General features: G+C 45.2%; 1 protein-coding gene across 13 annotated transcripts in view; it reads left to right on the forward strand.

The window, feature by feature from the left end:
- GTF2I (general transcription factor IIi) overlaps positions 1–21,592 on the forward strand; it is a 46,894-nt gene that overhangs the window by 9,601 nt on the left and 15,701 nt on the right. For 6 of the 13 annotated variants that reach the window (XM_044430477.1, XM_044430479.1, XM_044430483.1 and 3 more), the window contains 12 exons: positions 715–758; positions 2,903–2,968; positions 5,148–5,207; positions 6,027–6,080; positions 10,070–10,132; positions 12,402–12,503; positions 13,781–13,846; positions 15,652–15,835; positions 16,852–16,910; positions 18,140–18,211; positions 18,670–18,853; positions 19,635–19,693. In XM_044430477.1, coding sequence (XP_044286412.1) covers positions 715–758; positions 2,903–2,968; positions 5,148–5,207; positions 6,027–6,080; positions 10,070–10,132; positions 12,402–12,503; positions 13,781–13,846; positions 15,652–15,835; positions 16,852–16,910; positions 18,140–18,211; positions 18,670–18,853; positions 19,635–19,693 — 1,013 coding nt within the window. The other 7 variants (XM_044430478.1, XM_044430481.1, XM_044430480.1 and 4 more) reach the window with 7 other exon arrangements.

The raw sequence follows: 21,592 nt of genomic DNA on the forward strand, positions 1-21,592 counted from the left end.
CCTGCCTTCCCATTGTAAGAATGAGGCTACTTAGAGCATCTTTTTAAAAATCCTAATGTATAAGAAAGCACAGGCAGCAACGGAGTAAAAAAGCAGCAGGATCAGTCACATTTAGGCTGGATAGCAGCTTGGCATCAAAAGACCAAACAGTATTTGCCTCTTCTTCATTCAGTTACTTTACCTGGCAGATGGCCTCTGTTTGTGATTGTAAGGATCACGGGGCAATTTCAGGTCAAAATTTATTTATTATTTATTTATTAAAACATTTTTATGCCGCCCCATTCGCCGAAGCCTCGGGGCGGCTCAATAAAAGCTTCCAGTCCCCATGGTCATGAAGAGAGACATGTTTGGCAGAGCCAGAATCCTGATGAAAGTGTTACCCTGTGATTTTTCCAGTGTTTGCCTTTCTGTTGCTGAGGTACGATATGAAGGTGGCCGCATGGGATGTGTCCTTTGGCACTTTTTCACTTTTTTCAAGTTGATGGGGAACAGCTAGAGTTTAGTGACCAAGCAAGCGCTTTTCCTGTGGAAGGGTCCAGGTTCAGCTAGCATCTTCCAGCTTAAAGTGCCTTGGGCTGGAAAGGTCCAAGCAGCAGCTGCCGATTAGTGTAGACCATATGGGCGAGGGAAAGCAAAGATGTGACTTGATTTATATGGTTTATTTAGGATTGTATTTGGTGAATGTTACATATTCTTTCTCACATGTTTGTCTAGTTGCACTGCCATCCAGGTGAAGACTGAGCCCAGTGAAGAAGCTGGTACGTATTTCTGAGCATGTGGAGAGTGAAGAAGGGTGCTTAAGGTTTAAGATTAAAGATTTCAGTTGTACTCCTTGCTTCTGGGTGGTAAAGCAGAACATAGTGAGCGAAAGTCTCACCCTTCAATGAGGGAGACTCACCTGGCTTAAGTGACCCAGCTAGTATTTGGATGCATAGGCTAGTGGCACTCTGAGCGTATTTACCATGGCAGCTTCCAGCACGTCCAGTTAGAAAGACATGTCCTCCCTTCTCTGCAACGGTGCTCCTGAGGCTTTTGGAAAGGTGGTTTTGTTAAAGGTGAGAGCCGTTACTGCCTGGTTTTTGTGCTGCTGTCATTTGAGGCTGCAGCCAAGCCCCCACGAGCTAGCGAAGTTCTAGCAGTCCCTTGTTTGTTCCTTATGCTACTTCATGCACGTGAAGAAATGCCCTCGAGAGAACCGTTGTCCTCTGCCACAGTTGCTCCTCTAGCCTCCGTGTGGCTAAAGTATGTCTGGGGTTGGGGTTAGGGGGCTTGTTTTGCTCCTGTCAAGAGCCACTACGGGACCAGTACAGGAGGTGCTTACTGGTATTCTGAAGGTAGGGGGTTGCTTTGAATATGGACTGATGTGGCCTCAGTCAGGTAAATTCACCTCTGAGCAGCTCTGAGGTCTAGGTGGAAACAGAAGTTCTTAGAAGTCCTGCAGTAGCAGCAGTGTCTCTCAAGTCCCGAAGAATTGTCAGGAAGCAGTCTTTAGAGGACCCTAAAGTAAAGTTGAGTTGTTCCTTACATACAAAATATCCCTTTAATAAGTTGTTAGGTTAATAGTTCACCCTGTTTCTAGCACTGGTGCCCACCTCACAGCTAAATCTCTTATCCCAACTACTAGGAATTTTAAAATATATTAACAGAATTGGTGCCAGCAGAAAAGGGACCACACGAGTGCTATAGTAGTCCTGAAATACACGCATTTGCTATAATTTTTTTTAAAAAAAACCCCTATGGGTGGAATTGCCCAGTGAAGGAGCAGCTTCCATGTAATTGGTGGCAGCGCTGTGGGGAGAGAATCCCACTTATTTATTTATTTCGGAAATTTATAGATCGTCCATCACTGTCGTCTCTGGATGGCTTGCAGAATATTATAAATGCTAAACAAAATAAATTTTATGTTGCGTGATGTAACAAAATCTCTAAATGTTTTGCAGGATATATATAAATATTGGCTACTGTAGGTTAGGGCGGGGCTGTAGAATGGGAAGGGACAGCAGTGGGTGTACGCAGGTTGAGTCAACCCATGGTTCCTAGTTTATTTATTTATTTATTTATTTAGGTGGCTTCTATGCCGCCCCATTCACCGAAGCCTCGAGGCGGTATTATAAAAACAATAAAATTTGAGTCGACCTGGCCAATCAATCAATCAATCAATAATATTAACAATTAAAATAACATTTGAATAAAAAGGTCTTCGCCTGGCGCCAAAAAACAAATAACTACGGTGCCAGGCGGACCTCTCTGGGGAGCGCATTCCATAGATTGGGCGCCACCGCAGAGAAAGCCCTCCTCTGAGTACTTACCCTCCTAATATCCTTCACGGAGGGTTCCCAGAGAAGGGCCTCTCCTGCTGATCTCAAGGGGCGGGCGGGCGGGCATATATGGACCATATATAGTTGGGTTGAGCAAACTTTTGTGCATTCGTAAATCTTTGGCTGTGGTTGGAAATGGAATGCCCCGGTAAATAGGCTTCCAGGCAGGCCGGCTCTCGCTGTCCCATCTGGTCTCACTTTGCATATCTGTGTGGCATTTCTTCACTTGCTCACAGCCTGTGCTGGGGCCCAGCTGCACAGCAGTTAACCACAGACACAGGAGAGAAGATGGGTGTGTGGCCTTGTCGCAGTTTCTTGTTCAAGCACAGTTTTGTTTTGTTTTTTGGCATTAACATAATGTGTCTATTACAGAGAGAATGATAAATGCTTCTCTGTTTTTCTCTGCTTCTATAAAGTGTTTCAACTGGATGGGGGTCCTCTTGATACGGGGGGCACTTGAATCTTAACCTGCTTAATTGCCGTTCAAATTGCATGCATTTATTTTCTTGAGACAGCCAAGAGGTGGGTTTTATTTTAAAATTCCAGCTGTCGGTGTAGATGGATGATCATTGTTTCTTCTTCAGGGCTCGAGGTGGTAACAGTTAAAGAAGAATCAGAGGATCCCGAATATTATCAGTTTAACATTCCAGGTAACACTGAGTGTAAGCCTTCTACAGTACAGGGCAGAACTTTGGGTGATAAAATACCCCGCGAGGAGAAGCTAGCAGAGGAGCCAGAAACATTAGACAGAGGGAGCTGAGACAGGATTCCCAGTACAAACTGAGGCAGAATGTTCTCTTGTTTGTGACATTCCTGTGCATGGCCCTACTCTTGTGTCTGCTGCTTTTGGTCCTTGTTCTGCCACAGTTTTGTCTGAACCCCCCCCCCCCCGAAGACTGTTTGCGGTGGATTAGCATAAACTGGGTGACCGTAGAAGTACTATAAGTATAATGCCATGATCCTGAAATGGTGCCATTGCAAAGTGAGCAGGCTTGGGTTGTCTTTGGAAAGGGGGGTGCAGGCTATAGGAGCGCTTCATGTCTCTGATTTCACCAGTTCAGCAGACTGGGCGACTGTGGAAACCAACCATTAAATGGGCCTGCATGCAGAGTTGGCATGCTGAAGGCACAGACCCCTTTGCTTAGCAAGGAACTGCCGGCTGATGTGGCTCTTAATGTGTGGCGCAAAACAAATGCAACACGCATTTGTTGTCATATAGACCTCCAAGGTAAACTGCTGTGCTTCCTCTCTTCCCACGCTGCAAAATCCCTACCAAATCGGAAAATAGCCCCTGGTTGTAATTGCACATGCAGCATGCAAGGGAGTTTCATGGAAATTGCCTTCGTTTGTCATATGAAGTAAGGGCTATTGGAGCGTGCAACTTACTGGAGTGTGTAAATTGCAGATGGGTGTTCTGCTATCATTTCCTGAAAAGCTTCTTGTAGACTCTCCTCATTGCTTGGTTCTGTGTATATTCCTTTGGCTGTCCTTCCTTTTATAATAGCCCAGTTGTGGAAACTCTGCTAGGCAATGAGCATTGTGCATGATGTGCATTTTAGCTGGGCCCAGTGCCCAGTGCCATGACCCGTCGCCTAGTGCTGGCTTCATAAGACAATGCAGCGAGGGTGGATCGGCAGCAAAATGCTGCTAGTAGAGAAAGTGGTATAGAAATGGGGGGGTGGGGGGCGTAGGGCTCACATATTCCCCGCATGATTTCCTGAGGTTTTGTTCAGACAGGGAAGGGATAATCGAGCCTCTAAAGCATGCCTCATAGTTGACTTCCAAACATCGCTGCTACTTCCATGTCACTCTTTTCCCCGAGTTGGAGAGAGGCTTCTTCCTGAAGCAAATCTGAGGTTGAATTAAGAGGTGGATTAAGTGACAGGACTGTATGGGCCCTGCAGGTGAGCGTCTGATCGGTCCTAGCAAATGGTCAGGAATGGATCGAGATTGTCCAATGGTGTGCAGAATTGTCTCACACCTGTGGAGCACCTCCCTGCTTGCGATCGTGGCAGCTGCTGCTTCTCTTGATGTGGTTTGTCATGGGAATTAGGGCTTGAAGCAGCAAACCATTCTTGGTAAAAATAGAAAGAGGAAGATGAGTAACACTAATCTGTGTCTAAAACCAATTTCGGAGCTGGGGAAGGCCACCTCTTACCGCATGTGTTGGGTATGACAGATCTGGCCCTTCTGCTGCACTGTGAAAAGGTCAGAACTCAAACGGATGAGACAAGAAATGGAGAAGTTTACCTTGACCGGTGGGCATATGGACGTGCGCTTCCATCCCTCAATAGCAAAGGGAGGGTTTTGAGGGGGTGGGTGGCAAAAACTAAAGCAAAACAGTTGAGGTGCCCCTTGGCTTTCTTGAAATGTGACACTAAACTATGGTTTGGCGTGACATCTGAACAGGCAAACTGGTTTGAACCTGAATTAGAAACCATGAACATGAAGTGGATTTGCACACCCATAGCTTGTGCTGACTATGCCCTGGCTTTATAAATTGACGGTTCTGATTTGCTCCATCTCCAGAAACACGCACACATGCAGCCTGGAGCACCGAACAGAGAGAAAATGAAAGCACACAAGCCTCTCTCAGCCAGGGTTTAGAATGCTTAGAAGCTCGACCAGTGGTTCGGCATGTTGTGTGCAATAAATGGATCTTCCAGGATGGAGAGCAAGATGATTGTTGGAACTCTCCTTCATGCTCTTAACTCCGTGCAGCAAATTTTTGTTTCTGTGATTGCTTGATTCAGCTGATCATGCTCTCGTAATGGTAATGGGGAGAACTTGGAAAGTGATTTTTTTTATGGCTGTCTTTGTCTACCAAAGCAGGTCCTTCAGAAACTTCGGCGATTGATGAGAAAATCGCCATGGCAAAGTCTTACACAGGTATAGCAATTCACTTGTTCATCATCACAGTGCTATTTCTTGCAACAGCATTGATGCTTTGGTAGCAATGTTCTGTTTGCCACTGGTACTGTTTTTCCAACTTGGGTTGCACTCTATGACCTTAATTTTGTGGAAGCGATCAGTGATTCTCCCTTCATCCTGTCCCCTTTTCTAGCTTGAGATTTCATTTAGGGGACTGTTGTCTGCTCAGAGATGCTGTGCTCTTTTCTTCAGGCCCTGAAAGTTTTTCTCACGCATGGAAAATACAGACAGACACTTAACTGCTTATCAAAATGATTCAAAAACAAACTTTGTATTAAATGACATTTTGAATGGATTTATTGTGCCATATTCTCCAGAATTCCATGTTGTTGAGTCAGGATGGAGAACAGTTCAGTATTATGAAAAAAAAGTGTGAAAGACTTTGTAAGAACTTGGAAGAATTTTGTACCTGCTTCCTATTCTCCTTTCCTCCCACAAGTCTGTTTTCGAACACTGTGCTATCCACATTGAGCCAGACTTCCCTGAACGAACACTTCTTCATTGCATAAGGGGTGTAATTGGCCAAGACCTCCTCTGCTTCGTGCCCTTCACTTTGTCAGAGAGGACACGGGGTAGAACTCAGTGAATGACTTCTGTCTGTGGATTCTTCTTTTTTTAAATGAGTTTGCTCGAGGTGATGGTGCAGCATGGCTTAGATGCCAGAGTGCCATACAATTTCAGTTCTGCCTGCCTACTTGAGATACTGATTCTGAAATGTCAAGTATTGACTGGCATCCTCCACCTTTTTTTTGATGGTATGTTTATATTTGTCTAAAGGGAGCACCCATTCCGATTGCAGTGAAGGAACAGATGTGGAATTGCCCGTAGAAGGTTAGAGATATGTAACTTTTTAAATTAAAAAAATAAATTCCAGAAAGGTGTTTTTTTAAAAAATTAAAAGAGCACTTGATGCAAACGTGTCCATTGTATCCATGTCTTGCATTTTTTTCCGTATTCCACATGGTTGTATTTTTATTTCATCCCCTTGAATTGTGTTCCTTGTTCCTGCATGTTTATTGTGGCCAATTACTGAGCAGTGTTTGCGAGATAATTCCCGTCCCTTTCAACCCCTTCTGCACCTTCTAGTAGGCCCTAGAAGCTGTTGGAAAAGAACGGATGAAGTTGGCCCCCTCTGTCCCGCCACTGCCTCTGTGACTACAGTAATGTTTGCTTTTTTGTGCACTTTTTCCTAGCAGCCCTGAGTGGCAAGACTGTTACATAACATGCTCAGTTGGAAAGCGTGAGGACAGCATGTGGTTTTCAAAGTGACTAAACCCCCCACCCCCCTGGCTTTGCAGTGACTCCAGACCTTATGATTTCTAAGCCTGCCTTACTGTTTGTGTGTTTTTTCAAAGGGGGCAGATAATTTTTCGTTTGTCTGAGGCCGGCAGTGCAGAGTTGTGGTGCATTGTGACATGGATTTGTTCATACCCTGAATGTGGGAAGTCCTCTTGCTCATGCCATTCCCATGTGTGAATACCGCACTGAAAAAGGCTGCCTGGCTCAGCGCCAAGCAGTGCGCTTACAGAAGGAGGGGACTGTATCAGAGAACCCCATCCTGGCCTTCCCAGGGGAGGTGTAGCACCTCCGTTGATTTAAATGACACAATGGTGGGTGCTGCCATTCAATTCCGGAGAGCAGGCAGGGTGGGGCTGCCTCCCAGCTTGGTCTCACCTACAGCTGTTCCAAGTTAGCTGGCTTTAAACTAAGTTAGCGGGGTTACAGAACCGGCCTTGAATCAGCTCGTTTTCGGGGTACCATTGTATGGATTTGGCAAACCCAAAGAATACTTCCCTTTACAAGACACTGGAAGAAATTAAGTTGGCAGCCTGTTGAGTCATCTCCCACTCGCCCTGTCGTGTGTGTTGAGTACATTTTGAACAGAACCTGGAAATGCCTCATCCTGGGCTGGTTCAAGGCAGTGTCCAGACCCAGGGAAGCCATGTTTCTGGTTTGACCATGAGGCCTTACCTTGTCAAGCCAGGCAGTCATTCAGTTGTGCTGCTTCTGCATCATTTAACACTGTTTTAACAACATCATTTGACATCCGTTGATCATGCTTTGGATTGTTCAGGATTTGTTAGGTTATGTTTGTTTATTGTATTTATATCCCACCTTTTTTCCTCTCAAGGAACTCAAGGTGGCTTCCATCCTTCACCTCCTCTCAATATTATCCTCACAACAACAACCCTGTGAGGTTGGGCTGAGAGTCTCTGATAGGCCCAAAGTCGCCCAGTGAGCCCCGTGGCTGAGCGAGGACTAGAACCCAGATCTCCCCAGTCCTCAGCCCAGGAGTCTTACCATTATACCAAACTGGCTTTCTGCTGTTGTGTTCTATGATTTTTACAAACACATTTTGGCAGGCCTGAAACTTAGAGATCAAAATTTTCACCTGGTTGCCATCTCCAAAAGAAAACTCCAGATACAATGCACCAAGAAAAGAAACCCATCTGTGTCTAAATGTGGCAGGTGAGATTGGCAGCCCAGCTGAAGAAGAACACTATTAACAGTGCTTCCCCTTAGAGACTGCTAAATGAACCTGTGTTCTGGGTATAAATTTGAAGACCCAGGAGAAAAAGTAACTGGAAAATTTCAGGAAAAGGCTTGCCCCATTTTTCTCAAGGTCGTTTTTTCTTCCATCCTCTCCAAAAAAAGGAACAGTTTTCAATTATGAAATACTGCTTTTTAGAATAGAAGTCAGTGCATTTATATAATTTTACTGAGGGTTTAATCCCCCTGAATGCTTTATTAAAAAAATCAGGGATAACACTTTTCCAGAAAGACTAGAGGTGTAAAATGTCTGGAAACAATAAAGCAATAGGGAAAGTTTAAAAATATGTTCTGAGAGATTCTTAGCACAGCTTTTTTTTTCATTCTTTATTGAAATTATTGATCTGATATATCTGAGGGACATTTAGGGGCATTCCAGGCGATGTTCAGTTTTCTAATGTGACCATACCTGTGTGTTCTTGATAGTTTGAGGTTTGCTCTACATTGTCCTTTCTTTCTGGGTTCCTTCTGGTTCGATGTTGCAGCCTTCAGCTACTGTAGATCGAATCTAAAACCCACATGTGGGTATGTGGAGAAGAAAAACCCACCTTCCTTCCATTAGCTTAGTGAGGAAAAGGGCAAGTACAGAGGGCGATGCTACAGCTGCATCCACATGATGCCATGGTGTGGAGAGGGCAGTTTGGGAGGTTCCCCCCCCCCCCACCTTCCTGCGATAAAGGGAGTGGGATTATCCAGTGCAGCTTGGGTGTTGAGATTCATGGCGAGCACAAGGAAGTACTTCCTACACAGACTGTTTTGTTAGGGCAAAACATTGAGATGGCCATAAATTTGGACTGCTTTACAAGGGGATTAGAACGAGCATGGCAGAGAAGCTTCTCCTTGCCAGGGAACGCAAATGGAAGAGTGCTTGTCCCTCCTGACTTGCGGGCAGGCCTCCACAGGCACTTGGCGGGCAGCGTGTGGACAGTCCTTTGGTCCACCCTCCCCTGCAGCAGTTCTCAGTTTAACGGAGACATGTGGCTCCAGGAGAGCAGAAATCCAGTCATATATTTATGGTGTGTTAGTAACAGTAACTCTTCCTTTCTTATAGAAATCCTTCCAAAATGGGATTGAAAGCCAAATGCGAGTCCCGGATGTGAATGACCATACAGATCCACACAAGGGGATCTCAAAATGCCATTTTGCATCATGTTTCGTCTCTGTCAGAGGACAATAATTGGGTTTCCGTGTTTTCAGCCCAGCCCTCCTCTGTTTCAACTACTTTGAAATCATGAATTCTCTGAATTCGAGAACAGATGTGATGGAAACAGAGACCTGCTTTAAGATAATACTAGAGACATTTCTGCATCATAAAGAATAGAGGGGTTCTGCATTTTCACCCCATTTTGCCTCTTTTTTATATTGGTCAGACCTTGGTGTTTTAGTTAATAATAAGTGCTTAGTAATGAAAGCATCTGTTCTTACCACAGTCGGAATGTAGAAGCTGACGAGGCAGGACCAGTAGTATGCAACCATGGAACTAGATTACAGCCGCTTGGTGGAGCCCAGGACTTTGGAAACGATCTCTCCACCTCCTCCTCTTCCTGATCCTGATCCTTCTAAATTTCTTTAAGAGCTGTGCTTCCACTTACGCATGATTCGATACTTTTCCTGACTAGAGTGGGAGATTAGGAGTAGGAAGAAGACCAAAAGCAGCACATTAGAGAATGGCATCCCAAGTTGACACATCCTTGACACGTCTGCTAAAGCTTCGGTGGGATGTCCAGTCTTTTAATGTGATGTTGCCATGTTGCTGCTGAAAATAGGGGACGGGGACTCGAATGTATGAGACTTCGCAGCTCAGTAGGTGCATAATTTCGTAAAATCCGTCTGACCCATCGGAGAAGATACTCTTCCTAGATACAGTCCTACTCTTCTGTCTCTTCTTCACTGTTAATACTCAACATTTCACAAATGCTACAGTGCTATAACCTTTATAATTTTGAATCTGTAATTGTAATTGTCAGAGAGAGACACCATATCTTCATTAACTTGTGGAGAATGAGAAAATATTGGACAATAGAACTCCCAGTGAGCCTGCGCAAGGCAACCAGCAGCTACTGGATCAGTAGCTTAGTATGAGAATCCCCCACTCTTGTGCCCTCACCCCATAGGGCGGAAAGCTCGTGATAAAGTATTTGGCCTGCGTGTGTGTTGGTCTGTTTTATTCATACTGTGCAACACAAGTGTTGACTCGCCATTGTGCAGTAAAACCGCTCTTACAGTCTGCCTGCGCCGTTCAGACCTGGTTTTTGTTCTGCTTTTTTCAGATTCTTCTCAACATGCCACTTCTGAAACAAGTGAGGATCCTGAAGTGGAAGTGACCATTGAAGGTTGGCCATTTTCTCAGCTCATTTTGTTTTGCTCACTTGTTTCAGAAGAATCTCAGTCATGTGGCACTGTTTGCATCTCCTCCATCTCTGCCTCTCCACCCTGCACCCCCAAACCTTTCTCATGCTGCAAGATAATATTGTATTGGGCCAGCCAGTCCTCCTGAAATAATGAAAGCGAGCTGTCAGGTTTTATTTATTTATTTCGCTGCTATGCCGCCCCAAAGCCCAAAGGCACTCCCTCATAAAGTTTTATAAGGATGTTCCCTAAGGAAGTACGGGAAGTCAGTGGGAAGCAAACTGGAAGCCCCGTGCGACTAGCTCTTAAGGTGGTTGTCTCTGCATTTCAGAACAAAGCACGTGGTTGGACAGGCACTGTTTTAATCAGGTATGCTTTCTGGGGAGGTGATGAAGGCTGTGGAGGTTATCCAGAGAAACAACAGCCCTTGAGAAGACTGTTCATCTGGTGCTTATAGCAAGAAGGAAGCGCATTTTTCCTGATCCCTCAAGAAGCATTCGGGTCTTGAGGGGCAGGGCAGGCAAAACAGAGCAGTTGGCAAACCCTGTGAAACCTTTTCGAAGTGGTGAGTGAATTGTGAAGTCAAAGGCCTAGTCTGCTAGGTCGTCGCATACTTTCCGCGTGAACCGTGCCCCCTGCCTCAAATCCCTGTCTTCCCCCCTCCTACCCCTACTTCTGCCCACCCCTTCGTATTGCACAGCTGCACTTGGTGGTGTGTTCTTGGACGACTGTACTTGGTTGTCCTCAGAGCCAGAAGTGACACAAAGGTTTTTTAAGTTCTGAAATGGAGCCTTTAAAGTTAGGAGATCTTGTTGTCCCGGTAAGTTTAGCAGCAAGGTTGCTTGAATTTTTCTGAGGTTGGAGTCGAGGATGTCCTGCTATCTAGGGTGGCTTTGGAGTAGCTGTGAGTGTGTGGTTGACTTCAAGCATTGCTGATGTGGCTGCATAGAGTGCTTTGGCGATGAGCTGCTGACCTTTTAGGCCAGGTAAAGGGACTGTCCTTTGCTTGGTAGCAGGGAAACAGCCAGGTTCCTGCCCATAAGGACATGTGAGATGCTTCTAACTTTTCCTCATGAGGAGCGAGTGGACTAGGTTCTGTGTATAGTGGCAGAGGTTGTGAATATGGCCGGTGAGCAAGAATGCAGGCCTGTCTCTGTATCTGTTAAGGCTCCTCTTCCCTCTTTGACGTACTGGCTGAGGTGGCGGTTTGATCCACGAGTGGAGGGTTGGTCCCAGAGTACAGCTCACTTTCAAGGCCCATATCCTTTCGATCACTTTGATTTTTTTTTTTTTAGCAGTGATAGAGTCAGTATGTTAGATTTTTGAAAACATTTTCAAATTTAAATGTCCAAAATCCTTTGTTAGCTGGCAGCATTCACAGAGTGTCTGTCCATTTCACATTTGGCAGCTCTTAAACAACTCTTTAAACTCTGGAAGATGTCTAAAATAGTTTGGGTGTTGCATGGGAGAGGGCTGCTGAGAGGAGAACTGCTAGGAACACACGTGTGTGTGTGTGTGTGTCTGTGTGTGTGTGCACGCGCATCTGGCATCTTTCTTTCCTCCCCCCCCCATAATTTTTAGTTGGTGTTTGCATAAACATGTGTAAATTAACTTTCTTCCAATACATGTAGCAAGTTTCTTGTTTGAGGGAGAAAGATTATTTATTTTTGTAAAATTAAAAACATGGGTTAACATGATTATATGTAAAGCATTTAAATGATCGCCATTTAAATTTTTCCCAGCCTTTTCCCAGCTGCCTGCAGTCTATATTCATGTATTCATCACTGCCATAGAAACTCATATTCTGTCACTTCCCCTGAAACTCTATCCCTTATGTGGCACTGTTGTTGAACCTCTGGATCTGGGAGAAGCTTCTGTCCTATTCTCTTTTTGTGGTACACGTTAGTTTTCTGAAGGCTGAATCTGATATCTCTTTTTATACATCTTGCAGCAGAGCTCCAAAGCAGGACTGCTGGGTGCTCCTTGAGGGTGGGAGAGGACCACCTTAAAAATACACTGGGCAAAGCTGCTGTGCACATTGTAATCCCCTTAGCATAGGCTGATCATCAAATAAGCCAAGTCGGATTCCAGGCTCTGACCAGCAAGGCTAGTGCATGTGATATTTTGTACTTTGGAATACCTTGCCTCCTCCAGCAGCAGATAATTTGAGTTAAAACCATAGTATCTCGAAAGCCGTTCGGATGTAATCTAACAGCCGCCGTGATGCATCTGTGTGTGTTTTTCAATCTGAAGACGACGACGACTACTTGCCACCCCACAAGAAGACAAAGAGCGTCGAGCCACCCAACGATACTGCCAATGCTGGGAGAAGAAAAGCTAGAGAGTTCAATTTTGGTACGTTCACGGGTGAAATGACCCCGAACTTTTCCATTTTGTTAGAGTGGCACGCTGGCGGTGCATTTATTCTTGAATCCTGATCGGGGAGAGGAAAAGGTAGGTCAAGATGAGTGTACCTTCGCTTGAACAAATGAAGCTGAGTTTGACCAAGCTTCGGCCTGGCTCCTTCTGGCTCGGCGCTGCCAGTGCAGACTGGCAGCAGCTTTCTAACATATTTCCTCACTTTGTTGCTCAAGACCTTTCAGTGAGAAGTGCCAGGGCTTGTGGCTGGGAAGTTAGGTGAAAAGCGTATGCTCCAGGGTAAGACTCTGGAACATACGTGGTGGCACTACAGGGAGAGCTTTGTTCTAGGGTCCACGGGATCAGAAGTTTGGAATTAATGGAAAATCCCAGAGGCTGGTTGGAGAGGATGTACGACAGGTCTCCAAGCTTGTCTGAACAGGAATGGCAATGGAATTGCAAAAGGGGGTCGGGGAGGTGGTGGTTGGTTGCCTGAATGGGGGCAGAATAGCCTGGTGGAGGCAAAATGCACGAATGCGCTATGGTAAGCTTATGAAGGTGCAATGTCGGGTTTGGGGCTGGGCTAAGCACAATAAGGATACTTGAAAATTCAGGGCCTGTCAGTACCGAGGGGTGATGGCTGGAGGAGTGCTTTGCATGTGCCTGGAGGTCAGCATGGACTCCACCCTTCGTGTAATTGCAGCCTGCAACATAGGCTGTCTGATGCAATCATAGGTAGATAAAATATGAAGTGCTTCAGATCTCAGTGCATTAACAGCTTGACGCGGATTTGTGTCCGGCAGCCTCCGGTTTCTTAGAGAAGCAGACACCAAATAGATGCATGAATCCACCAGCCCCAGTCCTGGAGTGAAGGGAAGGCTGTGCGATTCTCACTTGACCAGCTTAGTTAAGACTTCCGCCAATACGGCTTCACACACTCATTGTAACTCTGGCCTTTTAACAAACCTCCCCATTAAAACTTTTTAGACTCTGCGTTAGCTGGTCAGTAGCTGCTAACCTATCCGATCCTGACCACAAGGATAGCCAACTGCAGTCTGACCTGCGAAGGAGAAACCAATTTGGACAAAGCATCCCAACTGCTTTTATCTACCCATTTTCGTCTGCAGAAGGCGTGTAGCTGTTCCTTTTTAAGTGTTTCCCTTTCGTAGTGGTGCATGAGCAGAAAGGCAAAATGCAGCATCCAGAAATTTAAAGCTTGGTATTTTAGAAGCTTGATCTATCTTACCTTGGGCTAATGTTATTTTTCCTTTCAGAGAAGTGGAATGCCCGAATTACAGACTTGAGAAAGCAAGTTGAAGAGTTATTTGAAAGAAAATATGGTAGGTGTTCACATACTGTCGTCCTCTCCTCCTAAACAATTACTCCCAATTATTTGGAAAGTCCCAATAACATTTTTCAAAAAAGCTTGAATCCTCCACCTCACAGAGTCTGAATTATTTTGGCCTGTTGTCCTGCCAGTAGCAAAGGGTGTTTGTAGCCGTGTTGGTTCTGCAGCCATAGGGAGACAGCCGTAGGTGCACGGTGGGAGGGCTTAACTTCTTACTCTGGAGTTGCACAAGCTAATCTTTTTCCAGCCGTGGGTTCTTTGCCTCATACATTGATTGTCCTCTGTATTAAAAATAAACTAGCACACCAAGAAAAGCTGCACTTTACAATCTGTCCATGTTAAGGAAGGTGGTATTAATGTTGCTTATGCTAAGGTTCATACCGTATTGTGTTTTAGCTACTCTCCGGACGGGCAAGGACCAACACTCTGCCACCACTGTGGGTTATTCAGCCTGATTCTGTATATTCCCTTGCCTGGTCCGTATAAGCTTGCAGTCAGATAGGCTAGAAATGAGGCGTTTTATTAGGTGGGAAGTTAGGGTTCCCTTTTACGACAGCTTTCCTGATTTCTGGGAGTTTGCAAGGGTGGGGATTCCAAGTGGCAGCGGTACTTGCATCCTCCCGGATTCCATCCTTTGTAACCCTTCGCTGCTAGAGGTAGGATGCCGTGTCGTTCTGGAGGGGAACGAAGATGTCTGCTAAGCCGCAGCGGTGCTTTTAAAAGCAAGCCTGCCAGTAGCAGCAGCACCTTCTTTCAAGGGTGTTAGTGACTTCCCTCCAGTTTTGGAAGGGCTTGGAAACACCTCTCTCCGCCACATACCCAGTCCTAACATTCCCGCTTGAGAATCCTTGGTTGAGCCTTGTGTTGAATTCTGAGTCCGGCAGGACATCAGCAGTTGCAGGGAATCCGTGCAACACTGAAAATAGATGCACGGTGTTCCAATGCCAGTTCCGCTTCCTTGCCCTGGGATGCTCCATCCAGAATTAGAGGCGTGTGGGAGGAAGAGCCTCTGTATTCATCCCCAGCAGAATAAGGTTTCAGGCCCTTCCTCCTCCTCTCCGTCTTGCCTGTCCGAGGCAGGAGGCGCTCGAGCTCAGTTGTTCGCGCCTTCCTGCATTCCTCCCTCCGGAGAAGTCGGAGAGAAAAGGAGATGTCCCCCATGGAATCTGCACCTTGGCCGTATGTGGAAAGAGTTGCCCTTTTAGGTGGATGCAGCTCCAGGCCTGCATCATCCAAGTCGCTAGCACAGCAGGTGTTTGCATACAGCAGGTAAACTGGACCTCTGTGACTGGGCAGATAATACACAACACCGGTGAAGGAACCTTTGCAATAGTGTGGTGTGATGGGCAACTAACACTGATCCACTAAATGGCAGTAGTGATTCGTAGTGGATTCGTAAAGCATGGCTTTGGCCATTTATGGCTTGGTGTACTGGACAAATTGTCAGCGCAGGTTGAATCAGCATTGCTCTGCCTTAGGTGGGTGCAGGTGGGCGGTACCGGAGACTGCAGGCAAATTGAGACTGAGAGAAGGTGTTCTGTACCATGCTTTGCCTCTGGTCTGTTTTTGAAGATCAGACCAGGGCTCAGTTTCTACCTACAGTTCGGCCAGATCACAGTAGGGTGTGGCATTGAGCCTAAGATATGTAGTATTGCTCTAATTTACTTAAAATATGTTCTAAAAAGAGCATTATGCTGACTGGAATATGCTATTGTGTTGGATTCAGTGTGTGTTCAAAATGAATAATTTGGAATCCCATGCTAGGTTTAAATTGCTTTTCCTCTCATTTTCTTAAAGCTGAAGCTATTAATGCAAAAGGCCCAGTATCTATACCGTATCCACTCTTCCAGTCTCATGTTGAAGATTTGTATGTGGAAGGACTGCCAGAAGGCATTCCCTTCCGAAGACCCTCCACTTATGGGATCCCACGCCTCGAAAGGATTCTTTTGGCGAAGGAACGGATACGATTTGTAATTAAGAAGTAAGTAGGCTGGTCTTGATTAGTGGGTGAGTGATTTCAAGAATCTTCTGAACTGTTTTCGTAGCACTCCACACATACTCATTGTTTATATCCTCCTTTTCCCAGTTTCCCCAAGTCAAAGTTCTCTGGGTGGTTTTCCAGTATTGCAACCCAAGTAATGCAACATAATCATGACATTTTTAGCATGCAGTAACAAGGGAAAACAGGGTTCTTTTTGTTCTTACGGCTGTAAGAATGGCCGAGTTCATTCCATACTTGTCCTGTGGAGACACATTCCCTTGGTCTGTGTGCTTAACATTTGGTAGGTATTGGGCTTAGAAGAATCCACGATGTTGGTATTCTGGGTGCAGTCATCTTCATTACCTTGCCTGTGCTCAGAAGAATTCAAAATATTATCATACCCCCTAGCCCAACTATTTAGAACCATAGCCAGATATTGCTAGAAATTCAGTCATGACTGGCTGGTCCGTCAGTGAAAGGCGATCTGTGATTTAGGCTCGTCCCTAGAAATTGTTAGGCTCTCCTGATGAAGCCACAGTTTTGATGGTCTTGTATTCCTTTTGGTGGTGGTCCTTGTTCTCAGCCTGTCATCATGTTCTCCTAGTATAAACTGTGTCAGGTTTCTTGGAAATTGTGTGAAATAGTTGCTGCTTAGCAATATTGGGTTGGCTTTTGCCTGTGGAAAAAAATATTTGGTCTTCATCTGTCACTTGCAGTAAGGAGACATTGGAAACCCTGCTCCAGCCAGTTTGGGTTGTGCAGGAGCTGTTGGTGCTTTCCTGCCCACAGAACAGCCATATTGTGACAGCTCTCATATTCAGGGTGTCTATCTCTCTGCCGTTATTTAGACCTGTGCAACTCTAGACTGCTCTTCCTGGTTCCTCTCCGTCTGTTAATCGGATTTCAGAAAGTTGTATTGGACCGCTGAAATAGCATTTGCTTTTGAATTAAAATGGGTGGTAGGGCAATTGCAGTGGGTGGATTGCCAAACTGTATATTTCTGCTTCTGTTCACAGACACGAATTACTGAATTCCACACGAGAAGATCTGCCATTAGACAAGCCTGTTGCAGGAGGTAAGAGTCAGGATATTCCTGTTGGATTAGATTTGACTGGTGGTCCTCAGTTAAATTTGGTGGTGAGCAAGGAGATGGTATTTGGGGTCATCATGCCCTGTTGGTAGACCTCCCTCTCCAGGGAGGTTGGTTTGGTGCCAACTTTTAGGGGCACATGGGCCTAATGCCAGGCTGTGGCTTGATTTCCTCGGCTGTTAAAGCTGTTTTAATCATGTTAATGCAGCACATGAGAATTATTTTGTAACTGAACTGAATTGCTGATACTTGGCTATTGATTTTGTATGTATCTTTATGAGCCACTTTGGAAATGCTTCTTGAAGAGTAGCATAAAAACCCAGTGAACATTTCAGTGAACTGGTCCTGAGGACAAAAATTTGCTTTGCTTGGCTTTGTATATTTGAGCTGTGGTTGGTTGGGTGGAAGCACCGCTCGGAGCTAGCGTTCTTTTCTTCATCCAAACATAAAATTAAGAATGACAACGTGAAGCCGAACTCCCGGACATTCGGGAGAATGGACTGCCGAGGGCTGGGCCACCACAAGTCCCAGAGCAGCGAATGAACATTTGCATTGTCATGCCACCCAGCATCCCCCACTTGAACTTGATCCTGCCAACTTCTGCCAGCAGGGACGCTGGAATGTTTGCTGCTCTAGGGAGAGGGAGCCCTGTAGCTGGGGGCGGGGGGGGGGTGGCATTTTTGCTCTGGAGGCTGCCCATTCTGTTCCTGGCATCTTGAACCAGCTGTGAAGATTCTGCAGGGATATGGCCAGCTGGAGCAGAGCGCTTTGGGCAAGAAGGTTGTGATACATTAGGCAGCTTCCTGTGCTTCTACTGACGCATCCTTTCACATCGGTCCCTTGTTGGGGCACACTCTCTTAAGTGGGCCTCCTTCAGCCAGGCATCTTGGGTGCCTTTCCACCCCCTTGTAACTGTCTGCCTACTTCAGTTCCTTCTTTGGCTCCTCATGCAGGCCTTCTCGGGCTCCCCTGTATTTGCCAGTGGCTACAGCCTCTTTTTCCTGTGCTGGTCATTTACCATATCTTTTTTACTCCTCAAAGATGCCTTTACATTCCTTCCTTTCTCTGGATTCTACCGATCGTTTACTGCACCCACCCTTTCTAAAACCCTTCATTCCTGTAACTCGCGCCTGTTGCGATGGCAAAGTGAAGGGGGGCTCGCCTCGGAAATACTCACTCTGCTGATAAAGCCCTGCTTCTGCTTCTGCCTGCAGTGAAAGAAGAGTGGTATGCTCGCATCACCAAACTAAGGAAGATGGTCGATCAGTTGTTTTGCAAAAAATTTGGTGAGTTCGCTTTGTTGTAGTTCAGGATGGGTTTTGAGGAGAGGGTTGAGGACTGGCATGTGTTCAGACAGCTCCTTTCCCATTACCTGCTTGCCTCCGAGGGAGGCCCAGAAAGTGGAAGCTCAGAGAAGGGCCTTCTCCATGGTGGTCCCCTGCTGAGGCTCCCCTGGCGCCAACATTGTCATCACCTAGTTCAGCGAAGGCCCAGGCTCCTGGGCTGTAAATGGGTGCTGGAGGACTTTCTCCTGAGCTCCAGACTGGCTGCAGGCAGGGAGAATTTGGTGAAGATCCCCCATGAGGGTTCTGAAGCTTCAGAACAAGCCCAGAGAAGATTTTCAGCCGCTCTCAGTTGGCAGGCAGTACAGCCGGGTTGTTTGTAAAGCTGAGCTGCGCTTCGGAACTCAATGAATCCTGCCTCCGTCGTCCACTTACAAGTTATCTGGCTCGCTTCTTAACAGCTGAGGCACTGGGGAGCACTGAGCCAAAGGCTGTCCCTTATCAAAAATTCGAGGCTCATCCGACTGATCTTTACGTGGAGGGGCTGCCAGAGAATATTCCCTTTCGGAGCCCGTCCTGGTACGGAATTCCACGGCTGGAGAAAATCCTTCAAGTGGGCAACAGGATAAAATTTATAATAAAAAAGTAAGATCAACTACCTTTGCATTTTCAATATTTTGAGGTTGAATGGTCCATGCGAAAGATACAGTTCCAACTTGATAGACAGTAGAGTCTAGAACTAACTTCGTAAGAATTCACTTCTAGCTGCCTAGCCTTCTGTGATCTTTTGGCGATAAAACTTCCACTGCCTAATGCCAGTAACTTTCTCTTTCTAATCCTGCTAGCACCTTGTCTGTGCTAGAAGAGAGCTGCTTCACCCTTTAACTAGTGCTTAGGTCAGAACTAAGTGGGGTTTCTTCCCCTCTTGCATGCACGTACTGCAAAGTTACTTCTGGATTGCTTCACTGCAGCACCAGAGAAAGGACAATGAACCCACTTGACTTTAAGTCAGAGTGGGCAACTTAATGGCCCCCAGTTTTTGTTTTGTCTCGTGGCCTACAGCTTTTATTGTCCCTGGCTACTTTCTCCATTGGCCAAGGCCAGTGGGAGTTGTGGGCCAAACCAGCAGTAGGACCCCAAGTTGCCCAACCCCAGTTTAGATGATACCGTGCTCTAAAGTATTACGAGAGCCGTGTAAATCCAGATGCATTTCTCTATCTTGGCTATTGCTTTTTGGTACTTGAAATGGGCTAGCGGAATCCTGTTTTGCCTTCTAAAGATTATCAGTTCCTATTTGCTAAGTAGGGTTTGCAATGCAGACCACAGTGGAGAAGTACTTCAGGCTAAACAATCGAGGGAGGAGGCAGTAATGATTCACTACCACAGTCTGTTAATAGTTCTTTTTCTTTTTTTTTCCAAATTACAGGCCAGAACTACTAACATTCACTCCCACAGAGATCACTCAACCAAGAACAAACATGCCTGGTAAGATGGTTGCTTCTAAGGTGTCTAAACACCGATAACAGACCCAGCATGTCTTGTGCATAAACACCCTTTGCCCCCTTCTCAACGTATTCGAGCTACTTTACCCACAGAGACGGTGCACGAGCTTGGAACCTCTGTATTTACTGAGGTAGACCTTGGTGAGGTCGGCCTCACTGAGATAGATCGATCGATCGATGACTGGAAATGTCCATGTGTTTCCTTCGTCCAGATACTGGTGTGAGTTCTGAGGACACAGCTGGGCCTGGTGGTCCTTAGCAGATTGGGCGCTGAGTCGCTGTTAAAGTAATTGTGTCTATATAAAAGGCTGTCTTTTTTGGTATACTTTGGCGCAGTGAAAAAATAAAACCCAGAATCCGTGTTTCTGATCCAATACTATGGAACAAAATTAGCTGCCAATGTGTTTGAACGCGCAGGAAGCGAAGACATTCTTTTTTGTGGGGTGGGCGCTGAATATTGTGGTAAAGGTTTTGTCACAAATTGACTGTGTTTTTTATGTATACAGTATATTTGTTTTTAAAAAAACGAGTTGTGCAAACAATTAAAAATGCATGTAAGTTAAATAAGGCAAAAATATCTTTAAAATCTTACAGAAGCCTAAAGATGAAATTGATGTTTTCTTAATAAGCATGTCTTTATTCCCATGAAAGCTGTCTTAAACCGGATTGCTTTTTGGTGCTTGGATAGTTTTTAATTTAGAAACCAAATCATGAACTAAGTCTTAGTTTCAAGCTTAAAATGAGGTTGGGATTGAGCAAGCATATAGGACAATCCTGTTGTTTGCACTGTTGCAGCAAAAGATGAGAATTTTATATCTGTATGCACATTTATTGTTGCTATACTGAAAATATGGGCCATCAGTAATTTTAAAAATCAGTCCAGATAAGATGCTGCAGGTACAGTGACTTAACCAACCAATGTCTTAATGCTATTTTTAATTTAGTGCTTCCAAGCATGGAAGCCATTATGTCTTGCTTGCTTTTATTTTCTTTCTGCTCAAGGCTCTACTCCTCAAGATGGAGGAGAATGTTAGCCCTAAATGATTCATCAATTCAGACTTCTTGCTAGAGCATAGTCTTAAAAATCACTTCAAACCATGCCTTTTCTAGCTTGTTGCCCTGGCTTCTCATTTCAGGCATCATTGTAAGCCAATTAGTTGTTTCCTTTTAACAGTGATGCTTTCAGAGAGTCATATGAGTTGAGGTGAATTGAAACACCTTTGAAATAATTTTGTATGGGTAAAAAAGTGTAAGACCCATGTAAAACATTTCAAAAGTTTTCCTAAGGCTAGTTGAAGTCTGGGCCCAATTCAAGGTGCTGGTTTTGACCTATAAAGCCCTAAATGGCTTGGGACCAGAATACCTGAAGGAACGTCTCCTTCCTTATACGCCCTCATGCCCCTTAAGATCTGTGGGAAAGGCCCTGCTCCGGGAACCCTTCCTGAAGGAGGTAAAAACGACATCTACTCAGAGGAGGGCCTTCTCTGTGGTAGTGCCCAAATTGTGGAATGTGCTCCCCGGAGAGGTACACCTGGTGCCGAGCTTATACTCTTTTCGGCATCAGGTCAAAACCTTTTTATTTAAACGGCATTTTAAAATCAGTTGCTTTTAATGTACAGTCGCTCGTGTTCATTTTGTGTTAATTGCTGTTTATTGTTCTATACATTATTACTGTTTTAATTCATTTATTGGAAATTGTTGTTGTTCTGAATTGTTCTTTTAAAGAACTGTAAGCCGTCTGAGATATTTATATAAAGGACGGCATATAAAAGCTTTTAATAAATAAATAAATGCATTCATTCATATCAATTCAATTATCGTTCTTTTGCAATACACACAAATCTGTAGGAGGCACATTTGAATTGATAACTCAACGTGTGGG

This window comes from Varanus komodoensis, unplaced genomic scaffold, assembly GCF_004798865.1.
Source record: "Varanus komodoensis strain SLA01 unplaced genomic scaffold, ASM479886v1 scaffold20_1, whole genome shotgun sequence".
Classification (NCBI taxonomy): domain Eukaryota; kingdom Metazoa; phylum Chordata; class Lepidosauria; order Squamata; family Varanidae; genus Varanus; species Varanus komodoensis.